We start from the raw sequence: 14,926 nt of genomic DNA, 5'->3' as shown, positions 1-14,926 counted from the left end.
AAAGAAGGTCAGAACATCTTCTCTATTTGTCAGAATGGTGGCCTGGACATTTCTAAGAGGTTCAGCTGTAGGCAGGGCCATTCTCTGGCTTCCACCTCATTCAGCAAGTGCAGCAGCAGTTTTAGGGCCCAGCATCACCTGAAGGAATGGTTTCCACACCTTTCAATAGGCGCCACGAGCAGTTCAGGTAACACTGTTTGGGCAGTGCTTATCTGAAAAGGAGTGAAGAGTCTAGGATCTCTTGAGGTCTGAAAATTGTGATTAAAAGAATCAAAAATAAATAAATAAAAGAATCAAAGAATAATCTGGCCCAGAAAAGGAAGGTGACCCCAAATTTGGTAGCTGTTAGAAAAAGTGATCTCAAATCAGAAATGAACACTACGACAATATCTGTTTTAGAACCTGTCTTTGGACTGATGTGAAGCTCAGCGTATACCCCGTTTGAAATGAGACCTACATTTGTCTGCCTCTGGAGTTGCAGCACTTCTTCCACTCTCCATGATTTCTCTAATAGCAATCAATAGCAATTTAACAATTTTATTTGCAAACTCTCAGTATTCTGGGATGGAAATCCCTCCAGGTATAAAACTATAACTGTTTTTAGAAAAGTGTGGTTCAATACCTTGAGGTTCAGTTGTCTCTAAACTCCACCGTTTCTGGCATAAAGGTCATTGTTCTTGATGAGAAATAAGATGTATCTTAGATTTTAGTCACAGAGCATCTGCAATCAGAAGAAAGCTCTATCTAGTAGGACTTCTCTCACAGTTTGAGACTGATCTACCTGCCATATTGGTTACCTACATATAGAGTTTCTACATCACTTAACTGTATGCAGGCAGGCAACAGGAACAAGACTAAATTTATCCCTGAAGGATTTAAGAGTAAAACTGGAAAAGCAGGCAACAAGGCTTCTAAAAATTCCTTGTAAAGGGAAAGCCCTTTGAAGTGACCCACTGAGAGGGAAGAAAGGAACACACTCAAAATACTGGATAAGATTAAAAAGTAAGACAATTGGATGAAACTGGAGAACTAAGTGGCCTGAGAGAGCTGTTTATAATTAGACGTCAAGGGTCTATCTTCAAAACAATTCTGATTAATATTTCTTCCAAAATATTTTTCCAGACACATCATTACCATTTTATCCAGTGGTGACCTGCAATTCCTTGGGTGTCAGGATATTTAACTTCTATCATTCTTCTATTGAAATGTGGAACTTACATGATTTTTTACAATCATCTGACCTTCTGATCCAGGACATAAATACGTGGATCTGAAGGAATGTAAAGCCAGGTCATTCAATGTTCATGGCACAGTACAGGCCTTACAATAAGATGCTGGGGCCCTTCTCATCAAATATCTCCAAACTAGGGGCATAAGTCCAATGTCACAAGGCCAAGCTGATTTCACCAATCTCTCCTGGAACACTCTTCAGCCAGTTATTCCCTGTCATGTGGTTTACTGAGGAAATAAAACTTGGACCAACACTGATGGTAAGAAGAGGTTGTTCTCTTCCTTATACAGGTCTTTTCTGAGAAATTCACTGTGGCATTAGGCTGCAGACATCCATGCCCTAGTTCCCCTGATGTCCAGCCACAATAAAACCTTTGGCGATTCTGTAGCTGCACCAATTTTCATCTTCTTTTAAGTTTCCCCAGGGCTCCAAACAGCCATTGCTACTGAAAATGTGGCCCTGGCCCTGGCAACATAACAGAGTCAACTAAAGAATAATAGGTGCAATTCATCCAAATATATTATAGGGCAAATCACAGCAGCACCAAAGAGCCCTAAAACTGGGAGCGTCACACACAAAATTTCGTCAAGGTGAATGCCTTTCTCTCAGTACAAGCAGGAAAAACACATGCATCACAAATTACGTATTACCATGTCACTCTGCCATTAGAACTGCCTTTCTAAAACATAAATCAGATCACACCTTACCTCTGCTTAAAGGCATTCTGTGGCTCTCTAGCCTGCTGAGCACAGCACTCAAGGTCTTGCGCAATCACGCCCTAACTTCCCCTTCTTGCCTGCTGGTTAGCCACTGCATCACTCACCTCCCACTGCTCCAGTCAAACCATTTTCTTATCTGAATGGTCACTCGTCAACTGTGCTCAGAGATGTTAACTACAGTGATTCTGCATACAGTACAACAAAAACTAATTAGCTAAGCCTCCAGATGGTATTAATTTTATGATCCATTGATTCAATAAGTCAAGAGTTTTGAATTTTCTATCAGAAGTACCCGTCACAAAGATACAGGAAAATTCGGATTCATACTAAAGATAAATTAAGGGATGCTTATTTGGCTCCATGAAGAAGTGCTTTAAATAGCAAACTCCTTAGTGCTTTTTAAATGGGATTAAGTTTGCCAAAAAAAGCTTACGCACAAAAATTTTAAGTAGATATCCAGTTCTGCCAATGATACTTACCATCGATACGGCATGCAAGTGTTTAATAAATTAGCATTTGTCTCCACTAATTCATTTCCTGGAAACAAGTATATATGCCAATGTGAATAAAGAAAGAAGAAGAGGAAGGATGAAGAGGTAAGAGAAGCATTTTCTAATTTGTCAAGATATTAAAAATGATACCTCATTTTTATTTCATCATTATATTTAAAACACTGAAAGTTACTCTATGGTGCTCTTCCATTTGTGCTGTTTTATTCATACTTTCCCCATTTGGTCTTTAAGCAGAGACTTAAGGGCAGGACCCTGGCTTTCTATCATTAGTATTCTGAAGACTGCCAGCCAACGGATGGCAAGTATATGGAGACAGAAGAGGCAAGGGTTTTATACCATAAGGGTATACAAAAACACGTAAGTGAGGATGAGCAGGAGGCTATAATAGAAAAAATTAATGAATCTAAAGTAAATGCCTTACATTTTTATCTGACAGGAGTTAAAATTATCAGAAGACTAATCTGAAATTAGTATTAACAATTCTAGAAAACAAAATTGAAACAAACATATTTTATCATTAACTCAGTACAAGCTACGATGAAACACATGCACATTGTTTTTAACACATTATTTTCAAGCACTTGGCCAAATGTACCAGAAAAGGTATATCAAAATAATGGTACACATTGGTCATTTCAAAAGGCAAAAATTATAAAATATGTAAGTAGTAGACTAGAAGTGAAATGGATTTTGATCAAAAACCTTTGCTTGCTAAAAAATAAAGTCATCGTTCTACATATTATTAAAATCTGTATCAGCTCTGAGTTTAAGAACAACAACATTTTGAGAGCCCTTATAATGATCTGGGACTATTAGATATATTCCCACTAGCCATGTTTTAAAAGCATCAATTTTGTACATGAAAGTCTTGCTCCAGACTCACTCACAGATCCACTTGTAATTAGTTTACCTCACTTAAACAGAATCTTACATGAGAAAAAAACTTGGCTAATAACAACAAAGTTAAACAATGAGATAATCATTTTTTAATTTCCTTAAACTAGTATATTTGAGTTACTGAAAATGGATTTGACTTTCTATGAGTATGTTCAGATTTCAAGTATCTGACACTGCCCGTGAGAATCCTGCCTCAGGCAATTATTTTTCATGGCTCTGGTCTGCATAACCAAGGTATAGCACAATTTGTTGTTACCAGTACAAGAAAAAATGGTGTTGAGATGCTCATACTTGCTAACTATTCCTTGGCAGGTATTGGCTTGTTGTCTTTTGTTGGCACATACATGTGACACGACTAGAACACATGCTTAGCAACTAGCAACCAGACAAGTTATTACGAGTGGCTATGGAAAATTACACATTACTTTATAGTTTCATATTCCCCATACAATGCTTTACCACAACATTTAAGTTCCTCAACTTAAAAGAATCATGGGGAAGACAAAATGGAAACAATTTATCAGTGACAAATAGCATGTGGATGAAATCTTTGTAAAAATAAATCTCCAGCCTAAGTTTTTGTAGTCCCAGTGCCTACCACAGTGCTTGTATATAGAAGGCATTTAATAAACAGAAAGCATTTAATAAACTACAAAATACTGCTGAAAGAAATCATAGATGATACAAACAAATGGAAACATATCCCATGATCAATCAATATTGTTAAAATGACCATACTGCCAAAAGCAATCTACAAATTCAATGCAATTCCCATCAAAATACCACCATCATTCTTCACAGAACCATAAAAAACAATCCTAAAATTCATATGGAACCAAAAGAAAGTTCACATAACCAAAAAAAGACTAATCAAAAAGAACAAATCTGGAGGCATCACATTACCTGACTTCATACTGTACTATAAGGCCACAGTCGCTAAAACAGCATGGCACTGGTATAAAATAGTCACATAGACCAACTGAACAGAATAGAGACCCCAGAAATAAGCCCAAATACTTACAGCCAACTGATCTTCAACAAAGCAAACAAAAACATAAAGTGGAGAAAGGACACCCTATTCAACAAATGGTGCTGGATAACTGGTAAGCCACATGTAGGAGAATGAAATTGGATCCCATCTCTCACCTTCTACAAAAATCAACTCAAGATCGATCAAGGACTTAAATCTAAGACTTCAAACTATAAAAATTCTAAAAGATATCATTGGAAAAACCCTTTTAGACATTGGATTAGGCAAGGATTTCATGACCCAGAACCCCAAAGCAAATGCAATAAAAACAAAGATAAATACAATAGCTAGGACTTCATTAAACTAAAGCGCTTTTGCATGGCAAAAGGAACATTAGCAGAGTACACAGACAACCCACAAAGTGGGAGAAAATCTTCACAATCTATACATCTGACAAAGGATTAATATCCAGAATCTACAAGGAACTCAAGCAAATTAGCAAGAAAAAAACAAATAATCCCATCAAAAAATGGGCTAAGGACATGAATAGACAATTCTCAAAAGACAATACACAAATGGCCAACAAACATAGGAAAAAATGCTCAGCATCGCTAATCATCAGGGAAATGCAAACCAAAACCACAATGCAAGACCTCCTTACTCCTGCAAGAATGGCCATAATCAAAAAATTAAAAAGTAATAGAAGTTGGCATGGATGCGGTGAACAGGAAACACTCCTACACTGCTTGTGGGAATGTAAACTGGTACAACCACTACGGCAAACAGTGTGGCGATTCCTTAAAGGACTAAAAGTAGAACTACCATTTGTCCCAGCTATCTCACTACTGGGTATTTTCCTTGCACATGCATATTTATAGCAGCACAACTCACAATTGCAAAAGCGTGGAACCAACCCAAATGCCCATCAATCAATGAGTGGAGAATGATATATTTTACATATATATGTGTGAATATGATGGAATATTACTCAGCCATAAAAAGGAATGAATTAATGGCATTTGTAGCAACCTGAATGAAACTGTAACTCAGGAATGGAAAACCAAACATCCTGTGTTCTCACTCATAAGTGGGAGCTAAGCTATGAAGATGCAAAGGCCTAAGAATGACACAATGGACTTTGGGGACTCGGGAAAACAGTGGGAAGGGGGTGAGGGATAAAAGACTACAAATTGTGTGCAGTGTATACTGCTCGGGTGATGGGTGCACCAAAATCTCACAAATCACCCCTAAAGAACTTACTTATGTAACCAAACACCACCTATTCCCCAATATCCTATGGAAATAAAAAATTAAAAAATAAAATAAGTGAGAAGTAAAATAATACAGGCACCTGCTTGGTCTTCAGTCCTTTATACTTTCTGAAAAAATGACTTAACACCATTTTATCTGGACTGTATGTATCTACATCTAAACAAGACTAAACTCAGGTGAACAAGCTGATTATGTCAGTGTTTTTAAATAGAAAGAACCAAAAAGGATAACATCTTTATAAAGAAGCTGCTTACCTTACAAACAGAAAGAATATTAATATTTATCATTTTCTTGATCACCTGCAAAAAAATTGAGAGTTTTATATATACTTTTGATCATGAAAGTGACCCCATTAGATATCTACTTAGGTAATCTAGAGAAACACTGAACATTTCCCCAGATAGTGTGGAGATTTTGGAAGAATGACACAAGTTGGGGTAGAGACACAATTTGTTTTGCTCTCAGTGTTACATTTTCCTAACTAAGGTGATAACTGATGCTAACATGCAGAATCCAAAGTATGCGTGCAAGTAAAATCTGGAAGTAAAAAGACACATCAAATCTAAAATAAATAGAATACTTTGCAATTTTCTTTCTGCTAGTATGGAGTGTAGACATCACTGAACCTAGGATTTTCAATAATTTTTAAAATTTTACGTAGTCCTTCAATGATATGCTTTTCTCATTTTCAGTAAAGGATTATGTATGCATCAAGGATGTCACTTTTGTTTTGGTAGAGCTGATTTACCTGAATCAACCATGTTGCTGTGTACTAACATATTTGCAATGTTTAAGTTGATGTTTAGAATCCTAAAACTTAAAATAGCTGTTTTGATATAACACAAACAAAAATAAGTACAATAACAAAACTAGAGCTATTATTGAATCTGGCACTGTGTAAGTGAGGTTATAAATATTTTCTCATTCTATCCTTCTAATATCTCTAAGAAGCTGCCCATTTTATGAGCAAGTAAACTGAGACTAAGTAGGGTGAGGCCCATACCCAGCGAACTCAGGTAGTAAGCAGAAGAGCCAGGGTGTGAACCACAGACAGCTGGACTCCAGTCACAGTATGAATTGTTATACCAATACCTGCGTGCATTCTTTTTGTTACCGTAACATACAAAGGAAGACTTACATTGTCCAAGTCAGGAATGTCCAAAAAGTGTTCAGGATACTCATATGCCATTCCCACGTTGTTCACTGAAATAGAACAAGATCATCAGCTGAGTAACATATGTATATTTTAAAAATTTATTAAAATAATGACATTAAAGATATCAAGACTAAAATGATACATCTAATTATATAAAATACTGTTTATGGCTGGAGTAACCTTTTCTACACCTTTCTATCCAAAATCTCTCCATCCTTAAAAGTCCCACTCACATGTCTTCCTGCATTAAACCTTCCGACAACTAACTTACCATCCAACAACTGACAGAACTTATACTTGTCTCTCACTTTCCATAGCCCTTTGGGATATGTATATTCTGCCTCAATCATATTGTTATTTGGAGATATTACTTAACTCTTCTCTAGACCTTAAAGTTTCATACTGTAGTAGAAAGAGTGGAGAACACTGTGGTCCAGGATACTGGAAACCTAAGTTCTAGTTATAACTGTTTTTAGAAAACATGTGACTTGGGATAAGTCACGTACTATATGCATCACATTTCTTTCGCTCCAGAATGAGAGCTCGTTTAATCATTCAACAAATACGTGCCATATACTTTTGAGCAAGACATGTGCTAGGAACTTTAAAAGTGGGGGAGAAAGTGTTGGCATTATGGAGCATACAATCTAGTAGGAAAAGAAACGCATTCAATAAAGAGAATCAAACAATTACTTCACGACAGAGAAGAGTATCATGGGAGTCTATTCCTGCAGAGCCTGACTTCACTGGAAAGTGAGGGAAGGCTTCTTTCCGGTGGCCAAGGGAGTGGGTCAGACTAAATGTCTTCATTAAACCAGCTATCAAAAGTTGAGGTCATGTCTTAATTCTCCTTATACTGCCATCTCCTTCCCTTCCCAAACACCTAACTTAAAGTTGGGGCTACAAGACAATTGGTAAGATATGAATAAACCTATATATATTTAGATACAAGATTTTAATACTCAAATATCCTATGGTTTTCCCTAGCCCTGGAAAGACAAAGACAAACCCAGCATAAGGAACATTTGCAGGAATCAAAAAATAAATAAAATATCTTGGAATTTATTTTAACTAGATAAATAACTCATGAGATTAGACGATCTATCTATCTACCTATCTATACTTAATCATCACAACAGCCTTATTAGGTAGTTCCTATTATTATTTTCCTTTTACATAATAGGAAACTGAAGTTTGCAGCAGTTAAATAAATTGCCCAAGGTCATAGAGCAAAGTAGGCGAGGATTCAAACTCAGGAAATTCAACTAACTTCAGAGACTAGGCTTTTAACCACCATGGTAAAGCCTTTATACACCTTTATGCAGTATTCAACTCAGAAAAAAAAACCAACAATGCAATAACTGAATAATAAAAATCTCATAGTAATGTTTAATAAAATCATCAAGTATTTAAAAAAGAGAAGTTTCAGTTGCAAGATGATGACATTATGATCACTCTGCCACAGCTTCTAAGGAATTATGCCAGATAAACCTGATAGTGGTGGTAATAACTTTTCAATAGTCTAAAAAAATTAGTAGTTCAAAGGAACTCAGTGAGAGTTTTCTATTTAATTATAAGCCAATCACTTGAGGCTGTAAGTCACAAGATTTTACTTGCAAAATTTGGTCAGGATGGCTTGAACAGTACCATTGAAGCCTGTCAGAAAATATATAAGCAAACGACAATAACAAAGCAAGCTTTATTTAACTAATATTCACACTCATCTGAATAGGGCTAGTATCTAAACATAATTAATAACAGCAGGTGGAAATCCATTTTTATTTTATTTGATAGGTTCTCCACCCACCAGGGATCTCAAGAGTCAATTCTATAAAAGATCTGTTAACAATTAAGCCCAAACTAGTTGAAGGTAAGGCTTTATGTTCTCTTGACTTCGCTTTAACCACTTACAGAATTATGAAGAATGAATAATTTAAAATATGACTAAGAGAAATAGCAAAACCCAAAATATCTGTTAAAATATTGCACATAAACAAAATATTCTTTATATCAGTTTAAGGTAACAGTCTTCACTGAAACGCTTTTGCAAGTTGTAATATTCATCAGAATTTTAAAAAATTTCATGATGTACAGTAAACTATCTCCCTTCACTCTTCATATCAAGAAAACTTTCTTCAGATTTCCCTCTAGCCCATGGGAATATTAATGCTAAATTTCAAAATGCAAAAAATTAACAGTGTAATTATAAATCTTTTAAAATCTAGATTTCATTAAAAAAAATATCTGGGAACTTTGCAAGCAGGACAGTTGACTTTGTAATCTTAACCTGTACTATAAGTACAAAGTTAAGCAAAGGAAGTGCCTGAATAAGCAAGCAGGGAAGTGTTATTCTGGTTATGGCTGTACTGACAATACAGAGTCTTTAGCTGTGTCTCTGATAATTGAGCAAAGGAAAGCTATCAAAGCTATCTATTCACACAATAAAAATGTGAACATCTATTTAACATAGCTCTATAAGAAAACATATTCAACCAAAAAGCGTTTGCACAGCACAGGAAATAATCAACAGAGTGAATGGGAGAGTATATTTTTAAACTATCCGACGAGGGACCAATGTCTAGCATATACAAAGCACTCAAAAAACTCCATAGTTTAAAAAACAAGTAAATTCATTAAAAGTGGACTGAGGACATGGATACATATTTCACAAAAGAAGACATACAAATGGCCAGCAGATAAATGAAAAAAATGCTCAACATCACTAATCATCACAGAAATCTAAATCAAAATGAAAATGAGGTATCACCTTACCCCAGTTAGAAAAGTTATTAAAAAGCCAAAAAATAACAGATGCTGGCAAGGATGCAGAGAAAGCTGAATTCTTATCCACTATTGGTGGGAATGTAAATTAGCATAACCACTATAGAAAACAGTATGGAGGTCTCTCAGAACATTAAAAATAGAACTTAGTAAGATCCAGGAATCCCACTACTGACATTTATCCAAAGGAAAAGGAATCAGTATAGGAAATAGGTATCTTCACTCCCATGTTTATTGCAGCACTGTTCACAGCAGCAAAGATAAGGAATTGACTTAAGTGTCCAGCAACAAATAAATGGATGAAGATAAATATAGTACATAAACACAATAAAATACTATTTGGCCATGAAAAGAATAAAATCCTGTAATTTACAGCAACAGGGATGGAACTGGAGGTCATTGTGTTAAGTGAGATTAGCCAGGCACAGAAAGACAAATACTGCACATTCTCATTCATATGTGGAAACTTAAAAAGTTGGTCTCATGGAGAGAGACAGTACAATAACAGATGCCAGAGGGTGGGGTAGGTGTGGGGGTGGGTGGGGGATAAAGAGAAGATGGTTAGTGAGTATATATAGTTAGACAGAAGGAATAAGTCTTAACGTTCAATAGCATAGTAGGGTGACTATAGTTAACAACAATGTATTGTTATTTCAAAATGGCTGGAAGAGAGGTCTTGAAATGTTCCCAACACATAGAAATGATACTCAAAGTGACAGATACTTCAGCCACCCTGACATGATCATTACACATTCTATGCATGTAATCAAATATCACACGTGCCCTATAAATGTGTAGAAATATTAGGTATCAGTTAAAAAAAAAAAAAAAGAAAAAGAGAAAACCTGTTCAGCACTGAGAACTGTAGTCCAAAGAAATAAAGAGTATCATGGAGAAGGGCTATGCCTTTACAAATAAAATACACACAACAAAACAATGTTAAAGCTGGATAAGGCTGTTAAGAGCACTGAGTCCAGTGTTACGTGGTGAAGTACACACCAAGGTCACAATGGCAATTTGTCCTCTTGCAGGGATTAGGACTCCTGCATTCCCTTCTGCATTATTAGTTCCACCTTGTGCTTGTGGAATTAACGATACCCATAATCTCCCCACCACAAGTAATCACTTCAGAATCAGAATGTTCTTATTTAGGAGTACAGAAAAAAACAACTGTTGCTCTCTGATAGTTATTTCCATAAAATGCAGAATAGTGTGAATCTTTTGAAAAAGCAAACCCACTGCAATTTTATTTTGAGACATCAGGTGGCAGCAATAACCTAACGGCAGGCAGAGAGAAAGCTTTCAGGGCATTGAAATAGGAAGAGAACAGGCTTTGAGTAGGAGTGAAGGATGGAAATACTCCCATTATAATTTAATCTCATTAAGAACGGGTGTGCCCAATGCCATCTTTACATATTACAGGATTCATTATAGGATTCACCAAACCAAACAATGGCACACATTGCTCCAACATTCTTCAGATAGTTGCAAATCCCTTCTAAATGGTAGCATCTTAAATTAGCATTAAACATGTTTATTAGTGAGTTTTCTTGAATTCTTCAAGTGAGGCAACCGAGACAGATTTAAACATTTCTTTTCAGTGGCCCGAAAAACCTTTCTCTTGTGTAACACACCGTGTCTCTTGGGAAACAATAGATATCTATGTCATCACGGAATTCCCATCACCATCCCAGTCACCATAGGGCATTGGATAGTAACAAAATCGTTCGTTCCCATTGGTTTCTCACTAGCAGTCTAAGACTGGAAAGAGCCCAATAGAAGAGACGAGGCAGGCAGAGAACGGAGGTGAAAACAGACCAAGAATAATGCCAAAGGAAGTGGAAAGAAAAGGTGGTGGAGGGCAGAGGAGCCATCCTCTTAAGAGTTGATCCTTCCCGGGAAGAACTGACAGAGGCCATGCTTGCCTACAATCTCCTTGGCCCCCATCCAGAACCTCAGAAAACATTAATGTCATGATGTGTTTCATTTTAAAGACACAGAAAATCCACAGGGTAATTCTGAATGTTTTATGTGTGCGTGCGTGTATATATATATATACACGCACGCACACATATGTAAAATTTCTAAATTATACTACTTTAAAAATCATTTCCAAATCTCATATTCTAAAAAAAAAAATAATATTTACAAGATTTTTGTTTCTTCTAAGTTTGTCTGCTGCTGATCTCACTGAACTTAGAATCCTCTCTCAAAGCCAGCTGCTATGGGGCTATAATGATGTCATCAGAAAATTAGATTTTTGGTATCTGGGTTGGGCATGAGAGAGGAGAAAACAACAATAAATTACTAGAAATTAAAAATCCATTTGAACAAACAATTCTAACAGATATGGGAAACCCCACACAGAACACCTTTAACCTGCCTCTTTTTCCAGATTAATCAAAGATGTAGGAAATTAAAGTGGTTTAAAAATATGTTGCCTAATGGCTGGGCTTCCCAACATACATCAAATAATGCAAAGTATCACCCTCTATTTCCTTCCCATTGTGTCAAAGCAGAAAAAGTTTATGTTTCAGTAACATTTGTGGTTACAAACGCTAATCCAGTTCCAGCACTGAAGAGTTAATAAAAACAGATTTTTAAAATTCTGCTACCTCATTATATTTCAAAACAAACTGAAATTTTAAAATGTAGACTTTAGTAACAGCATTTATACCAAAAGTGGGGGAAACTTCCTGTCTTAAGTTTTTAAGGTAAAAGGATGACCTGAGTCCTAACGGAACCAGGTTTCAGCCCCAGCTCCACTACTACCAGCTCCTAACTAGAGACTAGTGATTGTCTCATTGTCCTTAGACATAAAATGGGGATAGTAATTTCAGAATTAAATAATACACACAGAATCGTTAACCCCCATGCCTGGGACACAGTAGTATGTTAATAAATGGGAGAGGAACAGTTGTTATGGTTGTATGGTCATTTACTCAACAAAAATTTATCGCTTTTATTTTGTGCCCAAACCTAAATTACCCTGCTTTTATTACATATGACCAGCATCAAAGTGGAGAGATCCTTCTGAGAGAGTGGGCTCTGGGCATCAGTTAACCAGAGCTGCTGCTATTTATACTGATTAAATTTCTCCTAATTGCTCCTCTACCCTCTTTATTTCATTTAAGTGGATCTACTCTTACAGCCTATAGAGAGAGTCTGGAAAGTGATGCAAAGTAAATTCCATCTTTGCCTATTTAACATATTGCTTTAGCTAGCACATGTTCATACTCTGACAGATGATATTTGGAACACCATGTAAAACATTTTGCAAACTTTACAGTTTTCATACATTTGTGGGTAGCAATTTCCAAATAAAAGAGAGTTTACAAGACTTTAAATTTGCAGTGCTTTAATCAGAAATTGAAAAATTAAGACTGAATCAGAAGCAACACAACAGAACATTTCACTTCCAGTGTTTAATTATAAATTGCTAAGTGATCTTCGTTAAAAAACTAGGTAAGAGTTGCTATACATAAAATTTGAAGAGGGAATGAAGAAAGACGACATGAAGTTGGTAGTTAAATGTTAGCTGGTGGGAAGAACATTCATCAATTTCATGATGTACAGCTCTATTTACACTTCTGAAATAACAGAGCTAATTACCCAGTTTTAAGTAAAAGGTTCTGCTTTAATTAATACCATTAGTGAGTGGTTTCCAGTAAATGGAAATAAACAAGATTTCTAAAAGTCCTATGCTCACTTTACAAATCCAATCTCAGCCAACATATCTAATGGAACTACAAGGCACTATACTTAGTCTGATAATGTTCCTGATGAGTTTCCTAGTACATTAAAAAAAAAAAAAAATCCATGTACCTATTCTGTTTGCCATGATTGGCGACACCAGGCTTCTTCAACATTCAGCACAAAAAAGGTTCCCTTCTAGCAAGGAAGGGCATGTATGCCCAGCAACCCAACCACTTGAATCCCTACGTGGCTTTCTCACCACCCTCTTAACATATCCTAAAGCTTAATATATCCCAAGGTGAAATCATCATTTTTTTCAACAGACTTTGCTCCTGATCCAGGGTTTCTTGTCTTAGGGAAATGATACCCTGTTTCTCAAGTCAGAACCTGGAAGTTGCTAACTGCTGGTCATCTAATTCTGGACGATGTCTAACTCTATAACTGTTTCTTGTCTGTAAAATGAGCATTGAAATATCAGTATCTACCTCATAGGGTTGTTGAGGATTAAATTTATGCCAGCATGGTGGCTGGCATAAAAGAGTGCTCAATGTATGTTGGTAATAATGATTTAAAAACACAAAGCCATTATTCTTCTTTACTCAAGACCTCCGATGAGGACCGTCATCAGAAAATGGTCCTATTTGTATTTCCTAAACATCCTTCTTAGTTCACTTCTGCTATCATCCTAATGTAAACTATCATCATCTTATGTCTCACTGCTGAAACAGTCTTATTGGCCTCCTCCTATCAATTCTTGTCTTCTTCCATGTGGGAGTCAGAATGATCTCTCTAAAATTCTAATATGGTGTCAAGTCATGCTTTACGATTCTCAAATGGATTCCCATTGTACTTCCAATGAAGTCCAAACTTATTACCTTGGTCATCTTAGACTTTCATTATCTGGGTCTGCTTAATCTCCAGAATCTCTTACTCTTGTCCCCTTTGAAACCCTTGCTCCAGATTCACAGGGCTTTTTTGTCAATTCTTCTGACACGCCAAGGACATTCACTTCAGGCCTTTTGTATATGCTGTTTCCTCTACCTGGAAACTCTTCCCATGTCTATGCTCCCATATTAATCAACCTTCAGGTTTCCAATTACATATTACTTTCTCAGGGATACTATCGGTGACACCCTTAACTTTCTCAGTAACATACTCCTTCATTGCATGCAACACGTTACCACTACTTGTTTGATGGCTATCTTCAATAAAAGCAGAAACAGTGTCTGTTTTGTCTACTGTTGTAGCTCTGGAATTTTACCTGTTTAATGAATTAGTATATGGTGGCTGATTGAATAAATCAATCAATAAAAAGGAAAGAAAAGGTGCTGTACAGTTAAAATTTTGTCTGATCTTTGTTAACAGGATAGAGGTTCTAAACCATTGGAATTTCCTGATAAGAGTGTCTTTCTTATTTACGGCAGGCCCTTGGATCACAGCTGTGTTTTTATTTTTAAAACTGATAGATATTAAATGTACATGTTTTCAGGATACACGTGATCATTTGGTACATGCATATAATCAAATCAGGGTAACTGCGATATTTATAATCTTAAATCTTCATCTTTTCTTTTGCTAGGAATATCTGAATTATTCTCTTCTAGCTATTTTGAAATATACAATTGATTATAGGCATCCTATTGATCTAACCCAGATCTTATTTCTTCTATCTAAATGTACATTTGTACCCAC

At 36.1% G+C, this 14,926-nt stretch overlaps 1 protein-coding gene across 4 annotated transcripts in view; it reads right to left on the bottom strand.

Annotated features, from left to right (window-relative positions):
• HSD17B12 (hydroxysteroid 17-beta dehydrogenase 12) overlaps positions 1 to 14,926 on the bottom strand; it is a 175,816-nt gene that overhangs the window by 38,988 nt on the left and 121,902 nt on the right. For 3 of the 4 annotated variants that reach the window (XM_002755199.7, XM_035262391.3, XM_078340886.1), the window contains 2 exons: positions 6,740 to 6,804; positions 5,856 to 5,900 (listed from right to left, as the gene is read on the bottom strand). In XM_002755199.7, the coding sequence (XP_002755245.1) occupies positions 5,856 to 5,900; positions 6,740 to 6,804 (110 nt within the window). Of the gene's footprint in view, positions 1 to 622; positions 5,901 to 6,739; positions 6,805 to 14,926 lie in introns of all 4 variants that reach the window. The other variant, XR_013523398.1, reaches the window with a different exon arrangement.

This window comes from Callithrix jacchus, chromosome 10 (genome assembly GCF_049354715.1).
Source record: "Callithrix jacchus isolate 240 chromosome 10, calJac240_pri, whole genome shotgun sequence".
Lineage (NCBI taxonomy): Eukaryota > Metazoa > Chordata > Mammalia > Primates > Cebidae > Callithrix > Callithrix jacchus.
The sequence above is the reverse complement of the archived record's forward strand: the minus strand, read 5'-3'. Positions and strand labels throughout refer to the sequence as shown.